The 23,955-nt window shown below is 31.3% G+C and overlaps 2 protein-coding genes and 1 non-coding gene across 8 annotated transcripts; 2 read left to right on the forward strand and 1 right to left on the reverse strand.

Annotated features, from left to right (window-relative positions):
- Positions 1-357: 357 nt before the first annotated feature.
- On the forward strand, positions 358-5,685 carry LOC112702419 (uncharacterized). 5 transcript variants are annotated; one of them, XR_003154110.3, is made up of 9 exons: positions 387-559; positions 711-815; positions 1,010-1,041; positions 1,176-1,276; positions 1,712-1,846; positions 2,871-2,938; positions 3,623-3,690; positions 4,635-4,755; positions 5,342-5,685. It is a non-coding gene; the product is annotated as an uncharacterized protein (transcript). The 5 variants fall into 5 exon arrangements; XR_003154111.3 differs by having other exon boundaries at positions 711-804; XR_003154112.3 differs by lacking the exon at positions 1,010-1,041.
- A 3,169-nt stretch (positions 5,686-8,854) lies between these two features.
- Positions 8,855-13,150, reverse strand: LOC112702420 (syntaxin-31). Of its 2 annotated transcripts, none has more exons than XM_025753433.3 (6): positions 12,922-13,150; positions 12,577-12,827; positions 11,740-11,888; positions 11,045-11,083; positions 9,669-9,866; positions 8,855-9,467 (listed from the first exon to the last, which is right to left on the reverse strand). In XM_025753433.3, the coding sequence occupies exons 1-6, from the start codon at positions 13,148-13,150 to the stop codon at positions 9,308-9,310; spliced, it is 1,026 nt and encodes a 341-aa protein (XP_025609218.1). In that variant the 3' UTR covers positions 8,855-9,307. The 2 variants fall into 2 exon arrangements, with proteins under 2 accessions (XP_025609218.1, XP_025609219.1); XM_025753434.3 differs by having other exon boundaries at positions 8,855-9,496.
- Positions 13,151-13,358: 208 nt separating this feature from the next.
- On the forward strand, positions 13,359-15,759 carry LOC112702421 (large ribosomal subunit protein uL10). Its single transcript, XM_025753435.3, has 5 exons — positions 13,359-13,906; positions 14,153-14,221; positions 14,765-14,863; positions 14,938-15,330; positions 15,418-15,759. The coding sequence occupies exons 1-5, from the start codon at positions 13,649-13,651 to the stop codon at positions 15,565-15,567; spliced, it is 969 nt and encodes a 322-aa protein (XP_025609220.1). The 5' UTR covers positions 13,359-13,648; the 3' UTR covers positions 15,568-15,759.
- The last annotated feature ends 8,196 nt before the right edge of the window (positions 15,760-23,955 follow it).

Below are 23,955 nucleotides of genomic sequence, written 5' to 3' on the forward strand. Positions count from 1 at the left end.
AAAAATGTTGAAATGAACAATGAAGAGTATAAAAAGTAATAAAAAATTGGATCTCTCTTTTCATAACTCTTGGCTCTTTCGTTCTTTATTGCATGCAGTTCACACACTGGGTTGTCCATCAGTTTTTATCCAGTGAGTGACGCGGGAAATAAATTTGAATTGAGAAATCAAATTTTAAAAGTTGATTTATTTCTCTCCCCTAATTCCTTTCTCCTTTACCCTGATGACCAGAGTTATCTACCCTTTTTTTCTCAATCTCTCCTCTCTTACACCAAGGTCTCCTCCCACGTTCCCATCGAAACAGAGAAGAAGAGAACATGACAGTGAAGAGAAAAAGCACGAGGAAGTAGAAGAGGGAGGTGACGACGGCGGCGGCGGTGAGAGGCGGCAACCTTGCCACTGAATCAAACGAAAGAGAGTGAAAGCAAACAGATCGGTGACAGAGGAAGAGGAAGGAGGCGACGGCGGTGATAGAGGCCACCGCCGCTGTTGGATACACCGCCAGAGAAGAAATTCGTTGGACTGAGGGGAGAGAGAAAAATAGAAGAAGAAGGCTCAGGTTCGTCACATGATATATTAAATGCTAAAATGTACGAATAAAACTGATGTAAATAAAATTGTTGTATCTGCAGAACCCAAAACTTCACTTTTTTTTTTTTGTTATATACTTTCTTTGCATTTGGAGTTGATTACTGTTGTCTTTCCTGCAGTCGTGTATCATACTATGGGCTGATGTAAATTGATAAAATAGGACGGAGTCTATAGTTTGTAGAAAAGCCGAAGGGATCTGTTATGAAGAAATTGGTATGTTAATGGTATGTTAATGCTTGCTTTACAGCTGCAGTAAGTTGACACCACTGTCTAGGGTTATCTACAGGAGAAGCAAAAAAACATCCTTAGATTGCATCAATGGGTGGATTAATAGTAAAGTCCAAAAATAAAAGATTATCATAATTTATTTTTATTTTCAGTAATAGGTTTAATTTTTTTACCTTTCAAATGATGGTAGGTAAAATCAGCTAAGAAGTGAATTTTTTTAAGGTAAGAGTGTTTGGATTGTGTTAAAATAATTTCAAGTTACTATCATCATGTTCATTAGTACAAGAATTTAAATTTTTGTTGTTTTCTATTTGTTTTATTAATCTTATTTATGACGTTGTTTTCCGTTAGTGTAGGTTCCTCCTCTAATTGATGGAAACTCGGCTTACTTTGTCCAGTCAGATGCAGTTGAAAATGAATCATATCAAAACTCTCCAAAGAACTCTAGCAGACAGAGGTATTCTATCAAATACTCTTTGAAAAATACTCTTTGAAAAATTGAAACTCTTCAACAATGAATATGATTCTTGGCAAAAATAAAGCTGATTTTTTATACATGTTCTTAAACTGGGTGAAATTTTGAATGCTTATATGAAGACAAATGGCAAGCTAATGCTAACAATGTTAAGGACATAAATTTAGGTAAACTTAAATAGTAAAACACAACTCAAAGCAGATTTAGTCAGTAAACATGTAAACTTTAGAATTTGATACCTTTATTTCTTCCTTATACCGAGAAAAATAGGCGACTGCCCATTTTGTTTTTGTTTTTGTTTTGATTTCCTGGAAGTTTTGTTTGTGCTGAAAAAGTTTGCAACTTATGTGATTGTGATTTAGAGTTTAAGTGTATAATGATATCAATAAAAATGAGAATTTTGGTTTGGTTGTAAAGAGACTATGTGACTGGATTTCACAAGCTCAATAAGAAGAAGAGAACGGTGACACAAAAGCAGTTCTAAGGAGGAAACATATGGGCTACGCATTTGATTACTAACCCATGCAGTTCTAAGAACTCTAGCAGACAGAGGTATTCTATCATTTCATTTTTGGGTTTTGATTAAATTTTGTTATTCACTTTGCTATCCTCTTCAATACTCTTGATTTTTTCAATTTATTTGAGTTTGATGCCTGTAATCAGCAGCCCTTATTCTATAACATATAGAGAAGAAAGAATAAACATTTGTGTGTTATATCCATTTTATTTTAACTAATTGGATCCAACACTAAAAGTAGGAAAGTATGAATAAGAACATCACAAACCACTTACAAAATAGAGAAATATACTTCAATTATATACAATTACATCTCAAAATGAAAGGAAAATAGCTTCGCTTCATCTTTTAAATGAATTAGCTTTGGTTATCTTGATCTTATATATCACTAACTCTTGCTACATTATTTCATATTGTCTGGGTTAAAAAAATCATAATCAAAGCATGGTTCAAGTGATCAACAACATGGCATCATGTTATTATTAAAGCTTTTCTAGACTGAACTTGATCTAATATGACATAGTGGATAGCATTGTTTTAATTCTACTTATTTTGTTTGTTAACAATTTTAATTATGTTTATAATAGCTTGCTATAATTTGAAAATTCAACAGACATATAATATAACTAAATTAGTTGTTATTATGATAACAGAATAGTGATATGTGGTAGTAGTATGCAGTGAGAGTGGTTCCCATTTCCCACAGCAAATGTGATAATAGATAAAATGATAGAATAGTTTTGGCAAAAGAGCAGCACCAAACCATGTTTGATCATATAGCAGTGGCAAAGGTGGTAGTGTCTCTGAATGTTTATATTAATGGTGAAAGTAGTATAATTTGTAGTAAGGTCAGAATGGTAGAGATAATTGAAGTGCTGTTTTGAGAAAATAATTTGCTAATTTGCTTCTGAGCAAATTTGTTGTTTTGAGCAAATAAACAACTTGAAGGTTCTAAAGGGTCCTTATTTAGATTATTGCATTGCTTCTATTGTTTTCTAAATTTTCTTTTTTGAGTCTTCTCATCATTGTTGATTTAAAATAAGGAAAATTTTTTTTCAGGAATTGATATGTGCGTATGTATGGAAAAAAAATAAAAGAAAAGGGGCACTGATCATCATATAAATAATGTGAGTCTACTATCGTTTTGATCTCCTGAAAAGATTTAATTTTTGACAAAATATTTTTAAAGGAAAGAAATCATATTTTGGCTATCTAAAAATGATCTCAGTTTGAAAAAAAGCACCAAACATGGCCTTTTTTGTTTTATAATTTATTTGTAGAGTTTAATTCCTTTGCTTTTGCAGTGTAAAGATTTTTGCTATTATTATTTTGTAGTGCTTAATTCCTCTGCTTTTACAGCATTTAAGAGTTTTTTTTCCCAAAAGAAGTTGTGGAATTTATGGTACATACAACAATCTAACACAATACTGAAATAAATAGACAAGTTTTGAAAACCAATAAAGATATTTGTCAGATGAAACTATGCACTTTGATATTTTCACATTGTGAAGATAATTTTAACAAGATGGGCTGATTTTATAATAGGCTACATTCAGAGAATAAGTCTAATGAAAAAAAGTATTTTTTTTAAGTCGAAAATAATGTATGCTACTCCTGACAAGTATCTATTTTATTGTTCTCAACAAAATGGATTCAGAATAATGAATATATAGGTAATTTTTTATTCTTACTGATATTTGAATTTGGTGGTTTATGAAAGAACTTAAAAGGTAATATCTATCTAATTGATTTCACCACCAAGGATTCACCCTCAACTTAAAGCTAAGATCAAAGGTGTACTTGTCCTGCAGTTTATTGACAAGACTATTTTATGTTGTATTATCTGGCAAGGGTTTACACTACTAACACAATCTTAAAGGTGATTTTTCTATCTTTATTCTTTAATTATATCTCTGATTCTTTTTTAAATCTGTCTTTATTAGGATTTAACTGGGAAAGAAGGAAGAAGAAACGGGTAGAACAGTACTTTGAAAAATAATTAAAAATCTATAATAATACTGATTAATTATTAGTCACACTTTGAACTTAGAAGAGATGCATTTTCCAAATAATTGATCGATTGGATAGTTGTATTAAATAAGAAGTTTCTTAGTCACCAAAAAAAAAAGTTTCTTTTATTCATAGGTTGGTCCATGTGATAGTGTCAATCACACTGCAAATTTGAAAAGGCTACACACAAAGGCAAATGTCATGGCAAAGCTAAATGAATTTGATAGTTCAATCGAATAGATAAACATTAAAAGCATTCTTGGGTCTCAATTTCAATTAGATATACTTTTCATGCTTTGAGTACAATGTGAAGTAGACAAGTTAAAGCATGTTTATATTTTCTTTTCCTAACTGTTGAACTGTTATTAACAAAAATGCACAAGATTACATGACCCATTTTTCATATTAGAAGACGTACGTGGCATCACGTTGATCCTTGGACTTAAATCAATTCCATTAATCTGTTAATCCCTTTAAGTACTAATTGTATTTCTTGATTATCTTTAGATGAAAATATAATTGGAGATGAACTATACTCAAATCATCCTTTTTCTTTGTGCTGCCCTTGCTTTATACGTGTTCTAATGACAGCTGCTTTATATAGTATATATATCTAGCGATAGTTGTTTATATAGGGTGTATAAATTTTCAAACTGAACCCACTAGAACTTGATTTCATAAAAACACTTATATTCTCTAGCTAATTGAAATGGCATATGGTGATAATAGTTTCTTTTAATGTGGATTAGGAATTTGAATTTTAACAACTATATATAAGCTTACCAATACAATAATGATAAATAAACACTTCAGGTTTATTCTAATGCACCGGATGGGAATGAACCATTGGCTTTGGACATGGAAAGAATGGGGAAGGGTCAGGTATGGATTAATGGAGAGAGCATAGGAAGATACTGGATGACTTATGGAAATGGTGGGTGCAATTCTTATGGATATCCTGAGTTGATTCCACTTTGCTAAAAAGTGCCAACTCATGGGAAGCAATGTTTTTTTATTATTATTTTATCCCCAATACTCTTTAACCTTTGATATTTTTACGTTATTCTTATTATTTATTAAGTAAGTTTTTTATTTTTGTTTTGCCCTTTCCAACTTCTCTCCAAACAGATTAATACAAGCATTATTTTTTTGCTTGAGAATGTACAAAACAATGAAGCAGTATCTTTTATGTTGCTCTTAACACCCTTCTTTATTAGTGTGCTGTTAGCTTTTAAAAGTATCTGGATTTTGTTGTTGCATTACGTTGTTTGTCTATATCAATGAAGAGTAACTGAGGAATAGTTATGTTAATTATTTCTACTAAAACTTTCTCTGAGTAAATTTGATTTTTGTTAAAACTGAGAACAGGTGTATTAGTTTTCATTCCTAGGTGGATGAAGATGTTGTTGCATTGTGTTGTTTGTTTAACAATGAATTATGAGTAATTAATGAATTATGGTTTTCTTTGGAACTGCAATACTTTCCAAAGACTAAGAAGTATGTTCCTTTGTTTACTGTAGCCTCTAGGTGATGATTTGGAGAGTTGGCAAGAGGAATGGGTTGCGGTAGCAGATTCATGCCAGATTGACTGCAGCCGCAAAAAGGGTCAAGACTTAGAAGGTTTCATTTATTGTTGATATTTCTCTTTTTAACTGTTATCAATGCTTAAAGTATGTCTTGAGATAGTAATATTTAGAGCATAAGTGCTCAAATTCAATTTGGAACACTTTATGTGGCATTAAAAAAATATTTGTATATGTCTTTTTAACATTAGTTATATTTGTTGTTTGAAAAGATGTGAGATTTGGAGCAAATGGTGATGGAATTGGAAATGAAATAAAAATGGATCAAAGATTGAGACATAGATTTCATGTTCAATTGCCAATGATCCTTGAATCAAGGGTTAAGGATGCACTTGGATTTAAAGATATATCAAAGTTTAAGATTAAAATATTTCTGTGTTTGTCATTTTTTATCATGAACAAATATCTAATCTATAGTTGTTTGTAAGACCAGTTTCTTATTGTTTTTTTCCAGCATTTTTTATCTGAAATATTTCTTTCTCTTTGCTGCAAACTGCTACATCTTGATTTAGATTTTTGGCCAATGCTTGATTTAGATTTGTTTTTACATTGTGCTCTCTCTTTTTTTTCCTATTTATTTGTTTTATTTTCACTCTCAAAATCATCCCAAATAAAAAGGCAAACTATTTTGTGTAAGTTTCTGCAATTAAAAAGTTTCACTGCTAAAAATTTATTTTATTTTCACTCTCACCTTTTTATGTCAGTTCAGTACATCATCTAAACCTATATTAAAAAGTAATAATTTATTAGCTAACATATATATATGCTTTGTGTTAGTCTCAATTGGTTTATTCCTTTTTTTAATATTTTCTTGAATTTTTTAAAAGGCTATGCATTCAGCCATTCAATGCTTGGAAAAATTCTTTTACTTTGTTTGAATTTGATAGATTTCAGGTAATTCTGTTCAGGAACATTATTCGAAAACTTCTTACCTACTGAATGTCCTATATACATTAATGTTGTTAAAGGACAATACATGGAAGAAATTGAATAATAGCGAGAATTAAAATATTTGAAAAAAACTTCATAGAATCTTAAATAAATCTCATCCCTCAATTGTGTACACTTGAATTCTCTGTAATCGGTTGAACTAAGTAAATGAGTTCTAATTAATTCACTATACTAGACACTCTTTGAGACATTGGACAGATATTGTGTATAAGAGATATTGTATGATGAAATATACGTTGTTTAAAAAATTAGGTAAACAATTTTATATTAGTTATATAGTAATGTAACTATTATAGTGAAAACTTATGTGCAAACTGCGAAAGATTCAATAATATATATTAAGCATTTGCTTATGTGGTTACAATAACAATTATTTGTATTAAGTATTTTATATTTTTTATGTATAACAGTAATATAGTGTTATAAATTTTATTTAAATACACATACATAATAGGTTTTTTATATATAAGTGGAATTCACTAATATAAAATAATAGTGGACTTTAAAAAAAATATTATCTGTGCTATCAAAACTAAAGAATGAAATAGTATTCTATCATATACAATGAGTTTTTATGCATAAAATATTTTTTTTAAGTAAAAATAATAAATATTAGTATCAATCAATATGCATAAAATATTTTTTTTAAGTAAAAATAATAAATATTAGTATCAATCAATATGTACTATTCTATTGTATAAATGAATTTTAAATCAATACCTACTAACTAATTTTGATATTGGATTAATATTTGGCCTGCGCGTAGTTAACATGTAATGGATTGAAACTTTGAAATTGTTGAAACAATATGACTTTGGACTAAAGAGAATAATAAGCCTCCATCACTTTAGACTTTTAACTCAATAAATATTTGTCATTATATATAAACCCATAATCACAATTTGTTGAAGAAAGAAAGAGTCCACTTCTAAGTGGTGGTGGGATAATGGTGACATAGATTGTTGAAAAGAATAAGGGTGGATCAATGCACGTGGTACTTCCATCTTTCTTTGTTGCAGTAGCGAGTTGCTTGGATTCTTTCGACATGAGTGTGGTAGTGCTTGATTACCGAATAGTTTGAAAGACTGGAAAAATTAGATTCTAGTATTCTACATGTGCTGGGGGGAAACTTGTCGTAATGATTAACATGAAAAAAATATGTTTATTTACAATTTTACATTAAGATTATGATATATATAATAAAATTTTTTAATTTATTAGATAAATATTATTTAGTAGATATTGACTACTTTATTCTGACTAGATATGTAAGTAACACATTTTAAATTTAGGCAAGAGCCTACTCTCAGCATAGGATGAATATCTGGCTAAGGATTGGCCACCAAGTCAAGTACATTGACCAAAATTTAAAATTTATAAGTTCAAGCTTAAGATGCACAGTAAAAAAGACTTTTAAAGTGTGTAAAAATAAATTTGCATTCTTGCTTAAAATGCCAAATTTTAACATTAAACAAATGCTAACAATTTGCAGACAAAAATATCATAAAACTTGAGCATAATAATAGTAAGATAGAAGATACAATTATCACTCCCATAAAAATAAATCATCTTTAAGACTCAATTAAAGATCAAATAATTCATCACACGCCACATAATTAGTTGTGTAGTTATGTTTAATATAAGTCATAGTAATATCTCTTAAAGATTGATTTTGATGTTGCTTTTAAATTTGTGTTCCAAAAGAAAAGAAAAACAATTTTTATGTTAATTTTCATTATTATATATTCATATAGCATCCTATATACATGTTCTAACTACAATAATACACACAAAAATCTACTCTCCTAATCACCTGACTACACATGTCAATTTACACAACGCATTATGTCATGTTAATATTATACTTCTTATAATTTCTACACATTTAAATTTGTTTATTAAAATTTATTCATACATCTTAAGATTGCATATATTTAATTTTTTTAAAAAATCATATAATATTTATTTTTTAAATATATTTCATTTTCTTTTATAAAAGATAATTACAAAAATAATATAATGAATGATATAGATAGAATGTAAAATTACTGAAAAAGACATTATTTATATCATTTTTTACATTCCAAAGTGATTTTGGTTAATATTATTCAAATGTTATTCATTTCCTAAAATTACGTTTGATAAAAAAAAATTCAAACGTGAATTACATTGATGTCCATTCAATTTTGATCAAAATTAATTTTTTAAAAGCACATTTATATCAACATCCATCTATAATACCTAATCAAAACACACACGTAAGACGTAACCAGCCAGCTTTTAGATGCATCCTCATCATTGTAAACCAAAGTACCATTGTCATGGATAAACTAATGTTTGTATTTGAATAATTACTACGTGAATAGAATTTTGAAATATTGATGCAGCACAGTATAAATTATAAAATCTATATTCAACCCACATTTACCCCAAAATGTCAAGACACCACAGCACTCAACATGCTTAACCATTAAAAAAAAAAAAACTATAGAAGTGAGGTTAATGAAGAATAATTCTGTTTGACGCCTTAAATTCAAAGAAATATAAATCAATGATATTACAATATCCTAAAGCTTCTTACATTATTGAAGTAACTGAAACACATGATTTCTAGTATGTTAACACCAATTCGGTAACATACTGGTATGCAGCAATATATGCACAACAGATCTCCCTCACCTTCTTCAACAACCTTGAGATTATGTATCAGTTTGCTAAACAATCGTTTAATTCGAACCTAACTTGCTTAATATGGGCCACCTATAGTTTACTAAACACTATATATGGGAATCCAGAAATTTACAGTTCAGTGGAGCCCTGTCTACATGCAAATAGAGGGCAATCTTCACATGTATGACTTTTCGTTTAGCTCTCACATTTGTCTCAGTAGAGGGACAAACAAAATCCAAGTAGGCCATGAAGTAGCTCCCGTTGTTGGAACATGAAAGCATATTAGGCCACAAAGAATATGAAGATCATTAGGAAAAATATCAAAATAGCAAATATCTTAATTAGGAGCCACCTATTTGATGATATTCTGTTAAGATGCCTCAATAAAGAACTGTGAGCTCCATCAACATTTGCCAATGTTTCCTCCATGTTGTCGTCAATCCTGCCCATGCCAGTTATATAGATTTAATCCTGATTGCCAGAACATGTGAATATCAACGGCTTCCCACGCAATAATAGTATAATACTTTGTGATTCAAAATATACACGATGGTTTCAATTAGAAGAAGAAAAACCTAGTGCACTACTGTGAAATCTGAAACTTTATATGGGTATCAAATATTCAAGTCAGAATAGAAAAAACCTGATGGCTAGTTCCCCTTGCTGGGCAACCATTGTAGCCAAATGTGTGAAGATCCCACTAAGTTCTGTGATAGTAGATTCAACACTGTGCAGTGCAGTTGCCCGACTTTGAGCATAATTATCTTGGTGAGGAACAACCTGCTGTACCATAGACATTTCCATTTGGGGGGTTGGAGCATTGTCCACAGCTAACCTTCGTCTGTATCAACAAATTACCACAAGTTGCAAGTTTAGCTAAAAATTATGTGCAACAAAAGCATACCTAGAAAGTTTAAGAAATTCATACCCAAAAGCAAATATGTATAATGTAACAAGCTCAAAAATTGAACGAGCACAATAAATACCCAATTGACTATGGAGGCAAAACATAAATTGGCAGAAATGTAAACATCAAGATGTATACTTTAAGTTGCTGCAATCAATTGTCTAGAAAATCTATAAGGGAATTCTGACGAAATAATTGCTCCATAATTTAATAATTAACACACCTATAAAGTTTTAAAGATACCAATTGAAATTAAACATGGTTGAAATAGGATATACATCATTTCTCTTAATTGTGAAAGACACGATTCAAAGACTAGCCCATATTTAAAGACCATTATAATGCCTGAAGTGACTTCTATCAGACAACTTAGACTCATAGAGTCGCAGTCATCATCCAGGAAACAAATAATAAGCATTCAAGAACTTTCCAATACAATGACTATGTCTTATCTCACTTGGTTAGGTTGGATCAGCCAAAGACTTTCCAATACACGTTCATTTTATGCTCATAATTGAATACTGGGAAAACAGGAACCATATCAATTGAGCTAGAAACAGTAACTTATGCCCATCAAATGATAGTTCTTGTTGGGCAGCAAGTTTCATTCATTCATGCAATGGAAAGAGAACAGTCACACACACATACAGAGGGACAAGGGAGTTTAAGACAATTTAAAATGGAAAGATAGAGCCTAAACAATCTACATAACCCAAGTGGTTATCTCAATACAGAGCTTGCTTACTTCCGGCCCAAGTTATCAAATTAATAGGCTAAGTACAAAGAGGTTTTTATTAATATTGGTAGTTGTTTTCTCATTATGCAACAAGCATCTATGACATGATCAAATCTTGGCGGCAACCTTGTTCCCCTCAGTACACGAGGAAGAAAGCATCATGCACTCCAAAGAATTCGAACTCAAATGCACTCAGAAAATGACGATCCATAACAAGCAGTATAAGCCACCTGTTTACACATGAAGTGCTATGTGAAGTTGATGTTTGGATTTTTACTTAGAACTACCTGGCTACCCATACCGATTTGCCTATTCATGTATAAACAAACATAGGGACAATTTGATCTTATAGCTTCTACAAAAAAATTGCACATACCTTAGTTGATTGCCAACTGGTACTCCATTTGAAGTTAGTCTGCATGAAAGAGAGATTCATATGAAACATTGTAGTATCAATTTCTTCATAAATCCAAATTCTATGCAATGAGAGAACCATTCCATAACAAGTTTCTTCTAAAGAACGACAGGGTGGTGTACTCAAAGAACTACTGAAATGCGAATGAGACAATTTTATCGAAAAAAGACAACAAATTGCACAAGGAAATCTTGTTACGAGAATTTATAGGCTTCTAGTCATTACATTTAAGGGACTAGAGGCACCAACGAAATGTGGACGACACAATTTCATTGAAAAAGCCCATGAATTGCATGAGCAAATGTCATGAGACAATTTTATTGAAAAAAGACAATAAATTGCACAAGCAAATCTCGTTAGGAGAATTTATAAGCTGCTAGTCATTACATTTAAGGGACTAGAGGCACCAATGAAATGTGGACGACGCAATTTTATTGAAAAAGCCCATGAAAATTGCACGAGCAAATCTCATTAAAAGTAATTTAAGTATAGTCACTAGATATAAATATTAGGTTAGCTACGCTATGCCATACTTCATTGTGGGTTGCCAAAATTAAGTGAAATCCCAGGCATGTGTTGTTAGTTGAGATGGAACAGGTACATTAAAGTCATAGTATAACAACTGCTAACCTATAACTTGATAGAAATCGACTCACGCTGACTGCTGTTGCAAGTCTTCAGATGGATTTAATGAATTTGACCACGGGGGTGGTACATGGGCTGGCTTTGGGTGATGCTGAAAAGGGTTCTCTCTGGATGTATTCTTGGAAAATATCTGCTTCCTATTCTCATGAGCCTTGATATTCTGGGGGACAATGCACAAAATTAATTACGCTAATAACAAAAACACAATCAGGAAAACAATAACAACCACTGGAAAAAAAAAAAAAAAAAAAAAAAGAGTATTAGTTACAAGTACAATGGAGATTGGAGATGATGAGAAATATGAAAGGAAATTCCTCCTCTTTGATTCTCTCATCTATGACGTATTTCTCGTCTCTTTAGTTATTCTCTCTGTAAGTCCCTCTTTATTCTACCTTTCTTCTCTAATTCTACATTCCCATACTCCTAAGATCTCTACTGTTCAATGGTGCTTTCATAGTTTCATTGATGCCAAAAAGCATCCATGACTGAACAGGAACAGGAACAGGAACCAGCTGAAAGTTGCCAGCGAAGGAAAGCACAGGAACCCAAATTTTCATCCATGGAAAACACCAATGATGGAGCAAGAATGAGAAATAAACTAAAAGAGATTTTAGTCGAAGCTGTCAGTATGTAGAATTCACAGCACTCCAACTTTCTATTTCAAGTCAGATTAGCTGGCTGGCTAACTTAATCTTCTCTTCTATTCTATTCACAATACCCTAAATAAGAATACAAATTGATTCGAATTTCATAAACTCAAAAGCTAACTATCCAGTCTATCCTGCATTAATCAAATTCAGTAACTAAATTACCAAGTCACTCTTAAATAAAATTTCGGATTAATTAACCTCTGTTCTAGTGGTCAAGACATCTTGGAGTTTCTTTGTGGCGCCCATGAGCCTGCTCTTCAAGTCATCACAAACGGCATTGGAGTGAACAACCCTATCCTCCGAGTACATCCCATCTGCAATCTCCATGTTCTGAATCGTCTGTAAATCCGAAAGAGCCGCGTTCAGCGCCGTGATCTCGTTCTTAATCACAGCCGTCAGTTCCTGTATCTCCACAATCGGATCATTGAAAATCGACGATTTCTTCGCCACTACGAAAACACAATTGATTCTTCAGAGCTAATTAAATAAAAGAAAAAAATTAAAAATGAAAAAGAAGAAGAGAAGGAAGGAGGAGTTAGTTACGCTGGGCGAGCCTTGCGATCTTCTGTGAAGTATCGTGGATTCCCAAACCGATCCGAGAGGCCTTTCGGTTGAATTCGGATCTGGAATTTGGAACCGGAGAGTCGGTGGAGGAGGGAGCATTTTCCGGTTGGTTAGGCAACGGTGGCGGAGTGGGGGCTCCGATCTTCTTCTTGAGAGTCTCCGTCACCGACCGGAACTCGGAGGTGCGGTCCCTGAAGGCGGAGGCCATGGCAGCTACCGCTGTTTTCTTTTCTTTTTTTTTTTTTGTTATTATTCTTTTTTTTTGGGGGGGTGAAATGTTATTATTCTAATCTTACGCAAATATTCGTACCAAGGAGGTAGGAGATTCTTTATTTTTTTGGACAGAGTACTAAAAGTACACAAATAGGTAAGCCCATTGGCCTATCTATCAAATAATTCCTTACCAGCCGTCAGATTCATTACAACACGTGAATGTCATCCGTCAGATCTGGGTCTTCAAAAACCTGAATTGACCAACCCTCTAGATAAAAACATTAAAACAACACTAACCAATTTCATCTTTCTCGTGCCTCCTTCTTCACTCTCAAAACCCTAGCCTTTTCCGGTACAAACAGAGGAGGTTAAAGAGACGGCGCCGTTTCGCTGTCCGCCTTGACAAAGCAACACAGCTTCGTCTTGGCCCTCGATTTTGCAACTTTTTTTTTTGTCTCTCTGAAACTCTGAATCTCTATCATCATCGTTACAAATGGCACCAAAACCAACTAAGGCTGAGAAGAAGATCGCTTACGATGCTAAGCTCTGCAAGCTTCTCGAGGAGTACACTCAGATACTTGTGGTCAATGCTGATAACGTTGGATCTAACCAGCTCCAGAACATTCGAAGGGGTCTTCGTGGTGATTCTATTGTTCTTATGGGAAAGAACACCATGATGAAGCGTTCTGTTAGAATGCATGCTGAGAGTACCGGGAACAATGTGTACCTCAGCCTTATCCCTCTTCTTGTTGTAAGTGGAACCCTAATTATTACTGTTTTTATTCAGTTTTTCATCGTTAATTTGAGAAATTGTAAACTTTCATTGTGTTTAGGGGTGTGTTACACTTTTAATTTGTTTACACACATGGAAATGGTATTTTTAGTCAAGGTTATTACTTTTTTAGGTTGTTGAAGGAACAAAAAAATTAGGATTGTTGGATTATAACTTTTGGTTGTGTTACGAACTACGTGTCTAATATTCTGTTTGTTGTATCAGGGAAACGTGGGATTGATCTTCACCAAAGGTGATTTGAAGGAGGTTAGCGAGGAGGTTGCTAAGTACAAGGTAATTTAACTATTCTTTAGTTCGTATATTTGTGTTGTATAATTAGTTATTAGTAATGCCATTTAATTAGTGATTGTTAGGTTCTGTTTTGTTTTGACTTGCTAGCATTTGCTATGTGTTGAATGTGTTTTTTTGACTTATTTTCAATGCTTATAGAAACAGATACTGGTAACTTTCTTATGGTTTCTTAATTTCATTGGCATTGTTTACCCGGAATTAACTGTCAGAAGTTTCAACTTTGTTTTGATGCTTGACGTGTGCATATGTGTTTAATAATGTTACTTGCATTTCTTTAAGCTTGTTGATCTCATGTAGAAGTCTTATAGGAATCACGGTACAACATTTGTTAGTTTAAAATTCTCGATGTGACACCCTTCTACCTAATGGAATGGTGTGTTTGTTTTTGCTCAGTGAATATGATGCTATTAATGATCTTCAAAACGCTTTTTCTTGAATCTGAGTTTTCTGTTTACTGCCTGTTGAACCTAGTACTTACCAACTTATATTCAAGAGTGTTTCTTATCTTTTTTGTTATATCAACAGGTTGGAGCACCTGCTCGTGTTGGTTTGGTTGCTCCAATTGATGTTGTTGTTCCTCCAGGCAACACAGGGCTTGACCCCTCACAGACCTCTTTCTTCCAGGTATGCAATCTCGTTCTTGTTGATCTCATTTATTCTTGTTGATTTTGGTGCTTATGTCAGTCTTCCCAATTCAGGTTCTGAATATTCCAACCAAGATCAACAAGGGTACTGTTGAAATTATCACCCCTGTGGAACTTATTAAGAAGGGTGACAAGGTCGGTTCTTCTGAAGCTGCACTGCTTTCCAAGCTTGGCATCAGGCCCTTCTCATATGGTCTTGTTGTCCTCTCTGTCTATGACAATGGTTCAGTATTTAGCCCTGAGGTTCTTGATCTCACTGAGGACGACCTTGTTGAGAAGTTCGCCGTTGGAGTCTCAATGGTGACCGCACTCTCATTGGCCATTTCATACCCGACCCTTGCAGCTGCCCCACATATGTTCATCAACGCCTACAAGAATGTTTTATCTGTTGCCATTGAGACAGATTACTCTTTCCCAGAGGCTGACAAGGTTAAGGAGTATTTGAAGGTATTGTCTCTTAAATTTGGATTATGTTACACTAAAATACTACTACTTTAAGGTATTGTCTCTTACAACTTGCTGTGTTAATTGCAGGACCCCAGCAAATTTGCCGTGGCAGCTGTTGCTGCTCCTGCTGCTGGCACAGGTGGTGCTCCGGCTGCTGCCGCTGCTAAGGAAGAGGAAAAGAAGGAAGAGCCTGCTGAAGAATCTGATGATGACATGGGTTTCAGTCTGTTTGACTAGGCCTTTGTTAGATTTGATATTTCAAGTATTCACTCATTCTAGCTTATTTTACATTGTGTGTTCTTTTTGTTTTATATAATTCAATTACTTCTAGAAATTTTTTTTACGCCTCGACCCAACAAATAGGGAAGAAGACCAGACACAATTCAATTTAATTTTGGAATTTTTACAATATATTTAATTTTGTTTAAAGTTGCCTGTGCTGCTATTTTTCATGAATTGTTTGCACGTTAAAACGTGAAAAGCCAATGCCCCTCGGCCCTCGCTTATATGTAACAGTGCATCACAAGGTCGTGATATTCTGAAATCCTTATGAAGGTTCATCACTTTAATCAAGGAAGCTATAATATTGTACAAGTGGTGGACATTGAATAGCATGTGTTTAGCCAATTGAAGTTTTGTCCGTTGTCAAAGGATTAGAAACTATAAACCACTCATTCTTCTTTGGTAAAAAAATTATGGTCTTTTTGGTCGGACATGTTTTACTAGTAGGGTATTAAAATGGGCATCCATCAAGCTTTAGAGATTGTTTTCAAGGGTGGAAATACATGAGAATCTATGGGTTGACAAAAAAGAGAAGAGTTCACCGCTTACTCTGTTGTGGTATGAAATATTTGGAAGTTCAAGAATAGAACAATGTTTAAGGAATACAAATCAAATTGGGCTTTTGAATATGTCAAATTGAACCTCATTTTAGATTGGTAGCTAAAATTAAAGTTTTTTCATTTTGTCCAAACTATGATTATATAGAATTTTGATATAGTAAAAGTGGCTAAGACACCTAGAGCTTAGGAGAAGAAAATAAACGTAAAAAGAGGTCAACCCTAACTTGTAATATGTGGTGCAGTCTCCAAAATTCTCTGAAAAACAATAAGAAAAAAGTTGAATTTTAGAGAATCATGTTTTATTCTGCTATATTGTGTGGTTATCAGATATGCTAAAAATTTTAAAGATAGACATACTTTTGGAAAATTTTCAAAAATTTTTAGAACACCGGTGTTTCAATCATTTTAACTGTTAATGTTAATTTTAATTAATATATATTGTATATTTTTTATAATTGAGATTGATAGTTAAAATTATTGAAAACCGATTTATATCTAGCTCTTTGTAAAACTTTTGAGCTTCTCACAAGACTCTTGAACATATACGTGAACATCTTAGATGGTGTGATTATGTATGAGTAAAGTAGTTATATATTTTTAGTCTTATTTATGGTACTGTGCTCCTTTGATTTAAACATCGGATTTTACTTATGGAGAAAAAGGTTTGCATTGATAAAATTAAGGTCAAATCTAAAACTGTAGTAAAATATACGTCATTTCAAGTTTTTTTTTTTATCAAATAAGTAAAATAAGACATTAAAGTTAGACACATATATGATTCAAATTTGAGATGATCAAACACTTCTAGAAATATCACGGCTTCATCTATACACGAATGACTCGGTTTAACTATTTCTATTTGAACGGATTGAACAAGTAAACAGACTAACAAAGACACGAATAATAATAAGTGTTATATTTATGTGTTTATCTCGAATTCCTACAATAAACGGATATGCATCACTCCATCATTATTGATTATATAAAACATTTCTCAAAAGTCATAACTAAGTAGTTCAAAGTAGGTTCGTTATCCTTCCAACCCAGACATAATAACTACAAATATGAATATAATATACAATTACAATTCTAAATTAGGTTTGATGTCAAGGTACTTTAACAAATGAAAATATAGAAAAAACAAAAAGGAATCATCATGGGTCATGTCGTCATGATGAGCTCAATTTCCACGACAACTTCCCCATTCCAGTTGCTAAAGGGTAGTGACGACTTTGATGTTTAAATTTATCAGTGTTGCTGTCGGCAATTTTTAATTATTTTGGGTAGATGTTTGCAATTTACATCAACTAATACGTAATTTGAAATTTACTACACATGCATATCTTTTAGGTCATCTAATTCATGTATTTCTACTCTTATTAGCGCCGATAATCACTTATCATTTCGGACATTTATTAAAGGACTGTTTTTTATTACTACTTTCTCAATTAAATAAAATTAGATATATTCTTAAAAATAAGAATAAAAATAAGAAAGATGTTAAGATAAGCATCGTGATGTAGATGCCCATTTAATGGGCGATTCAGTATTTTCAGTATGAGAATTCAGTTTTTTAAAATAAAATGAAATTAATGAAACCAAATAGTAATATTTTTGTATGTCTATAAATAAATATGACCTGATGCAAAAGAAATACACAATAACAATAAAATATTTTTTTTCTCTTTATTATAATATTCTTCTCTTTATATACTGTTAATAAACTCTCTCTTTTTTATTTTTCTATGATTTTAAGCTACACTATTTATAATATTAATAAATAAATAAACTACTTATATTATAATAAGATAAAAATATATTTATATTTTTTATTTTATATTTATTTTTCTTCCTTATTTATTTATTTCACAACAAAAGAAAATATTATTGAATAATATATGATAACATTTTGAGAACCCTGGGGTGAAAAAAAGGGGTCTAACTAAAAACAAAAATAGAAAAGAAAATATAAAAAGTTTACCGTTTAGTCTCTCAAAAATTTTCTATGAATGAAGACGAAGTGTTAGGTGACTTAGAATTTTAAACAAAATGTATTGCCAAAAAACAATTTCTAATAATAATAATAACCGACTTCGGTTGCTCAACTTGGTAAAAGAAAGGGACTTTTGAAATTGATTAAAATCAAAGACCGCATGCTTTTGAATCCGTATACGATGTTGGAAACATAAGTCGATAAAATGATTCTTATCCTAGACCACACTTCACATATTATATTATTATGGATAGAATTAGAACCTTGAGTATGTGAATAAATTAAATAATAAACATGATATCATATAAAATAACACAATCAACATGTCAAGTGTCCCAACGAATAGCATCCGATATCCATGGAAATGGAAGTGGTATATTAAAACAAGTACATGGCGCTATCTTCCTTTGATATTCTTCTTTCGTTTTTCTTTCGTGTGTTCTTTTCAAACCCAAATATTGGGAATGCAAATCTAATACATCATATACCAAAGTGTAAGATTCTTACCTTTCATCCTATCTTATGTACATGGAAAAGTAAAAATGCATGTCACATATGACATATCTATCTCTTTTGCCTTTATTTTATGGATGTGAACTACTATCGTTAATCCGTTATCTCTTAAAAGTAAAAATGCATGTCATCCTCCTCTTAAGTAGGCTCTAATTTCGCATAAATCCTTCATCCATGCATTCTAATCAAAGGCCACTAGTTTTTGTTTTAGAATTTGATTTTCAAAACGGAAAAAAAAAGTGATTGAAGAACTAAAACGGATAATAATATATCACATACAGTGACGAATCCAAAAAATTTTAATAGTAAAAGCAAAATATATAATATAATAATAATTTTTATAATAAAAATATTATATATACATAAAAATCAGCTATTAAAATATTTACTAATCATTATATGTATTGTTTAATTTATTTTTAATGTATATTTTTTAGTTCAATATGTATATAAATGGTTATTTTTATGTACATATAACATGATTAGTCTTTAAAATATCTAATTTATAAATTAAAACACTAAATAATAATTAAATAATAACACATAATTTAAAATTTTATTATTTGTTTTATATTTTTTAAAAAATTAAGTAATCTTTTTCTTTACATACAATTGAAATATCTCTCTTTTTATATAGAATAATGCTACACATTTAAGGTTTTTTTTGTTAAATAAGCCCAACCAAATTAATCTAAGATAACAAAAATCAGTTATGACTAGTATTATTCTAAGTCTTATTATTTAACTTGGTTAGACTTATATATATATATATATATATATATATATATATATATATATATATATATATATATATATAGTAAATACTTATTTAAAAATTTACTTTTCATACAATTAGAAGCCGACTCTTATTAAGATTCATAGTTGAGAAAGTTCTTTCAATTAATGTAGTTGTTACGAAAAAAAATTAAAACTAATAACAAAAAAAGATAAATAATACTATTTCGAGTCGATTTCTAAAAAAACACAAATTTTATTAAAATTGAGAATTGATCATTTTAATGACATCTAATATAAAATTTTTAAATTGATTATAAAGTATCAAAAATTGAATAAAAAATTATTGTGGAGTCAAATTTAATAATTTAGTGGGGGCAGCAAATAAATATTATTATCATATATTACTCAAAAAAATTTTAAATTGTAGTGAAAATGCTTGCCCCACAACTATGTATGTACATTCGTCCCTGATCACATACTATTACCAAATATATAGGCTTTTTTATTGAAATAAATAATCAAAAAACATTATTATTTCCCTAAATACGCATTCCTGAAAATTATTATCTAAATACGCAGCACCATCTCTTGATCATCACTAGGGGTGAAAAAAGGCCAGGCGGCCTGTCAGGGGCCTGCAGCCTGGCCTGTGTTTGGCCTGGTCTGGTCTGACCTGTTATAAAATAGGTACAGGCCTAGACTCTTTTAAAAGTCTTAATACATTAATAGGCCAGGTCCAGGCTTACTAATTAGCCTTATAGGCCTGTCAGGCCTGCCTGGGCCTGTTAAAATATAATTAAATATATAAATAATTTTTTATTATTAATAAAATTATGAGATATTTTAAATTTATTATATTTTATTATAAATATTTTTGTATATTTTAAATACGTTAAAAGTTTAAAATTTTTTATAAATATTAAATATATGACACATTACATATAACTATTTTTATTAAAAAATAATTTTTTTAAATAATATTTTTATTTTTGTAAAAAAAAATTATCAGGTCTTTTAACAGGCTTCAGGCCAGGCCAGGCTGAATAATAGGCCAGGCCTAGTAATTTATAAAGAGCCTATAACATGCTGCAGGCCAGGCTCAGGCCAATCAACTGTATAACATGCCAGGCCTGTTAAGAGTAAAGCCTGACCTGACCTGGCCTGTTTCCACCCCTAATCATCACCCACAAAATGAGTTTAGCCTCCATTTCATAAATGCCATCCACGAAATGAAACCAAGGCTGACATGAGAAACATTGACCACCATCTCAATTCTGTCACCCGCAAAATGGAGAACTGCACATCATTAGAGGCAGCAGCAAAATGGCGACATCAAGGGCAGCGCATACGAAATGGAGCATCCCGCTCCTGACATACACGAGTTGGTGTAGTTCTACCATTACCGTAGCATATTATATCATTCTAAAAAAATACTACTTGTACAACAAAATTTAGCCTTTGATCAGCTTTTAATATTATTTAATTATTTTTTAATTAAAACATATTCCTATTTTTTAGGATACACATTTATAATTAAAATTAATTTAAATTTTAAAAACTAAAATTTCTCTAACTTTCTACCCACTTCATAGTTAGTTATTATTTTCTTCTTTTACGTTTCTTCTTTCGTCTGTTCTGCTACAATATTCCAATTTGTATCTGCAGAAAAAAAGAATTCAAAGTCAGTGCATTTAGAAAAAAATTAATCCCTTACTTATTGTACCTTTGATAAAATGCAGGATCTGTTTTATGATTTTTTAGTGATGAATGATCGAATATAATTATTTACAGAAACTAAAATATTTTTAATTGTATTTTTTTTAATTGTAACACATCTAAAATTATTAAATTATACAAAAAATATTTTTAAAACACATCCAAAATCATAAATCTAAAATTTAAATTTAAATATTAAAAAATAATTGTAAAACATCTAAAATTATGAAGTTATATAGAAATTATTTTTGAAATACATCCAAAATCATAAATCTAAAATTTAAATTTAAACATTAAAAAATAATTGTAACACATCTAAAATTATGAAGTTATACAAAAAATATTTTTGAAACACTTCCAAAATACAGAAATTACACCGTAAATTTAAAATTTCAGTTTTAAATCTGAAATAGAAATTTAAAATTTAAATTTAAAATTCCAGTTTTATTTAGTTTGTATTTTGAATGTGTATTAATTTTAAAAAGATAGTAAATCTATTCATAATTTTTAGATGTATTTATTTTAATTTTTTAATTATTATAATAAAAAACTGAATATTGTACAATTTTTAAAGGATACCTAGTTGAAAAAATATATTATTTTTTTAAAAAATATCCATTAACAAAAGTTTTATTTTTCTTCATTAAATTTTGTTTACTAAAATACTTCTTAATAAATTATTCTTTTATTGATTAAATTATATTTTTAAAAAAATTTAATAATTATATTATTTTTTTCTAAAATACCCTTCTATAATATTTTAATTATTAAATTATAATTTTACTAAAATACCCTTTAAAATTTTTTTTATATTTTACTATTAACTTTTTGATATCTATATATATTATTTTAACATTAAATAAAAAATTTGAATAAGATTATTTTTCAATATCAATATATGTTAATTGTTATATATATTAATAATGATAAAAAAAACTTTTATTTAATGTTAAAATAATATATATTAATATCAAAAATTAATAGTAAAATATAAAAATAATTATTAACAAAAATTTTAGTAAATCATAATTTAATAATTAAAAAATTATTGAAAGGTAGGTATCTTAGAAAAAAATAATTTAATTTTTAATTTTTTTAAAGTATTTTATTATGAGGTCTGGTGATAAAAATATTTATGTGCAAGGGGTAAAATGGTGAAACTAAATGGAATGGGAGTGGAAAAATAATTGCGTGGTGGGAGAAAAAGGACACTTGGCTCATGTCAGCTTTATGTCACGGCCTTGGACACACTCCAACGCTACCGTGCCGACACTCGAACTTACTCAACCTCTTGAGCTAAGACCAAGTCAGCTTAACACTCAATACTTAGCCAGAAAGCTAAGAATATAAGAGAACACAAGAGAAAGAAGCTTTGGTGGAAGAATACTTTATTGCTCAAGTGTTTGTTACAAATAATTCACACACCTTACACTAACTCTCACTTCCTATTTATAGCCATCCACCTCCTCAATGGATGGTTAAAATTAAATCTAATCAATGGTCCAAATTAATCATTCAGAACCTTCTTTACAAATATCTATCTTACCACAACTTTCTAAATGTTTCTAGATTATTCCATACCACTCTTTATACTTCTATATACATCTATACTCTTCTAGAATACTCTATGACCTTCCAGAGTCTTCTAGAACCTTCTAGGATATTCTGGGACCTTCTACGACATTCTAGAACGTTCTGAAACCATCTAGAGTATTCTCAAACACTCCAAAAAACTATACAAACACTGTTAAATCTAACCTTCTAAAAATTTACCGTGACATTCTCCCCAACCTAATGCGCAGACATCCTCGTCGCGTTCTGTTCATGATAGCGCTCTAGGTGTTCTTGGAATTGCCACAGATCTTCACGAGCTTCCCAACTAGCTTCAGTTATCGGAAGTCCTTTCCACTTGATCAAGTATTGGATACTTGGTGGTACTCATCTTCGTTGCACGACGCGATTAGCTAAGATCTCTTCTATTTCTTTATCAAAGGATCTAATCACCACAGGCGGAGCACGACTCGAATCACCTCTACTCGATTCATCTTGGTCTTCGTGATTTAAGCATACTCACATGGAAGACCGGGTGGATCTTCATAGAGGGAGGGAGTTGTACTTTGTAAGCAACTTTCCCAACACGTCCAATGATCTCAAATGGCCCTTCGTATTTACGGATTAAGCCTTTATGAACCTTGCGAAAGGCTTTGAATTATTATGGAAGAAGTTTGATCATTACCTTGTCTCCCACTTGATAGCTTGCATGCCTCCTCTTCTTATCTGCCCATTTCTTCATCCTCTTTGCAGCTTTGTCGAGGTAAGAACAAGTGACATCTGCTTGTTCTTCCCAAGACTTAATCATATGATAAGCTCCAGGGCTCTTCCCTGAATAAGGGGAAGGAAGAGAGTGAGGTGTAACCGGTTGTTGTCCAGTCACAATCTCGAACGGACTCTTCCCTGTAGACTCACTCCTTTGCAAATTATATGAGAACTGAGCAATGTCGAGGAGTTTTGTCCAATCTTTCTGATTAGCGCTTACAAAATGCCTCAAGTAACACTCGAGTAAGGCATTCACTCTCTCAGTCTGTCCATCGGTTTGAGGATGGAAGCTTGTTGAAAAATGAAGCTCTGACCCAAGGAGTTTGAACAGCTCTGTCCATAGTCATCCTGTGAAGCGTGGATCTCGATCACTAATGATGCTCTTAGGCAATCCCCAATATTTCACCACATTCTTGAAGAATAGTCGTGCTGCCTCCTCTGCAGTGCAGTCAGTAGGGGCGGGTATAAAGGTAGTATACTTCGAAAATCGATCCACTACCACGAGAA

Source organism: Arachis hypogaea, chromosome 7, assembly GCF_003086295.3.
Source record: "Arachis hypogaea cultivar Tifrunner chromosome 7, arahy.Tifrunner.gnm2.J5K5, whole genome shotgun sequence".
Classification (NCBI taxonomy): domain Eukaryota; kingdom Viridiplantae; phylum Streptophyta; class Magnoliopsida; order Fabales; family Fabaceae; genus Arachis; species Arachis hypogaea.

Coding starts and splice junctions, on each gene's coding strand:
- LOC112702420 (XM_025753433.3), bottom strand. CDS start 13,150: ATGGCCTCCGCCTTCAGGGACCGCACCTCCGAGTTCCGGTCGGTGACG. Junction 12,828..12,921: donor GATCGCAAGGCTCGCCCAGC/GTAACTAACTCC, acceptor GTGTTTTCGTAG/TGGCGAAGAAATCGTCGATT. Junction 11,889..12,576: donor TCTTGACCACTAGAACAGAG/GTTAATTAATCC, acceptor ATTGTCCCCCAG/AATATCAAGGCTCATGAGAA.
- LOC112702421 (XM_025753435.3), top strand. CDS start 13,649: ATGGCACCAAAACCAACTAAGGCTGAGAAGAAGATCGCTTACGATGCT. Junction 13,907..14,152: donor GCCTTATCCCTCTTCTTGTT/GTAAGTGGAACC, acceptor TTGTTGTATCAG/GGAAACGTGGGATTGATCTT. Junction 14,864..14,937: donor CACAGACCTCTTTCTTCCAG/GTATGCAATCTC, acceptor TTCCCAATTCAG/GTTCTGAATATTCCAACCAA.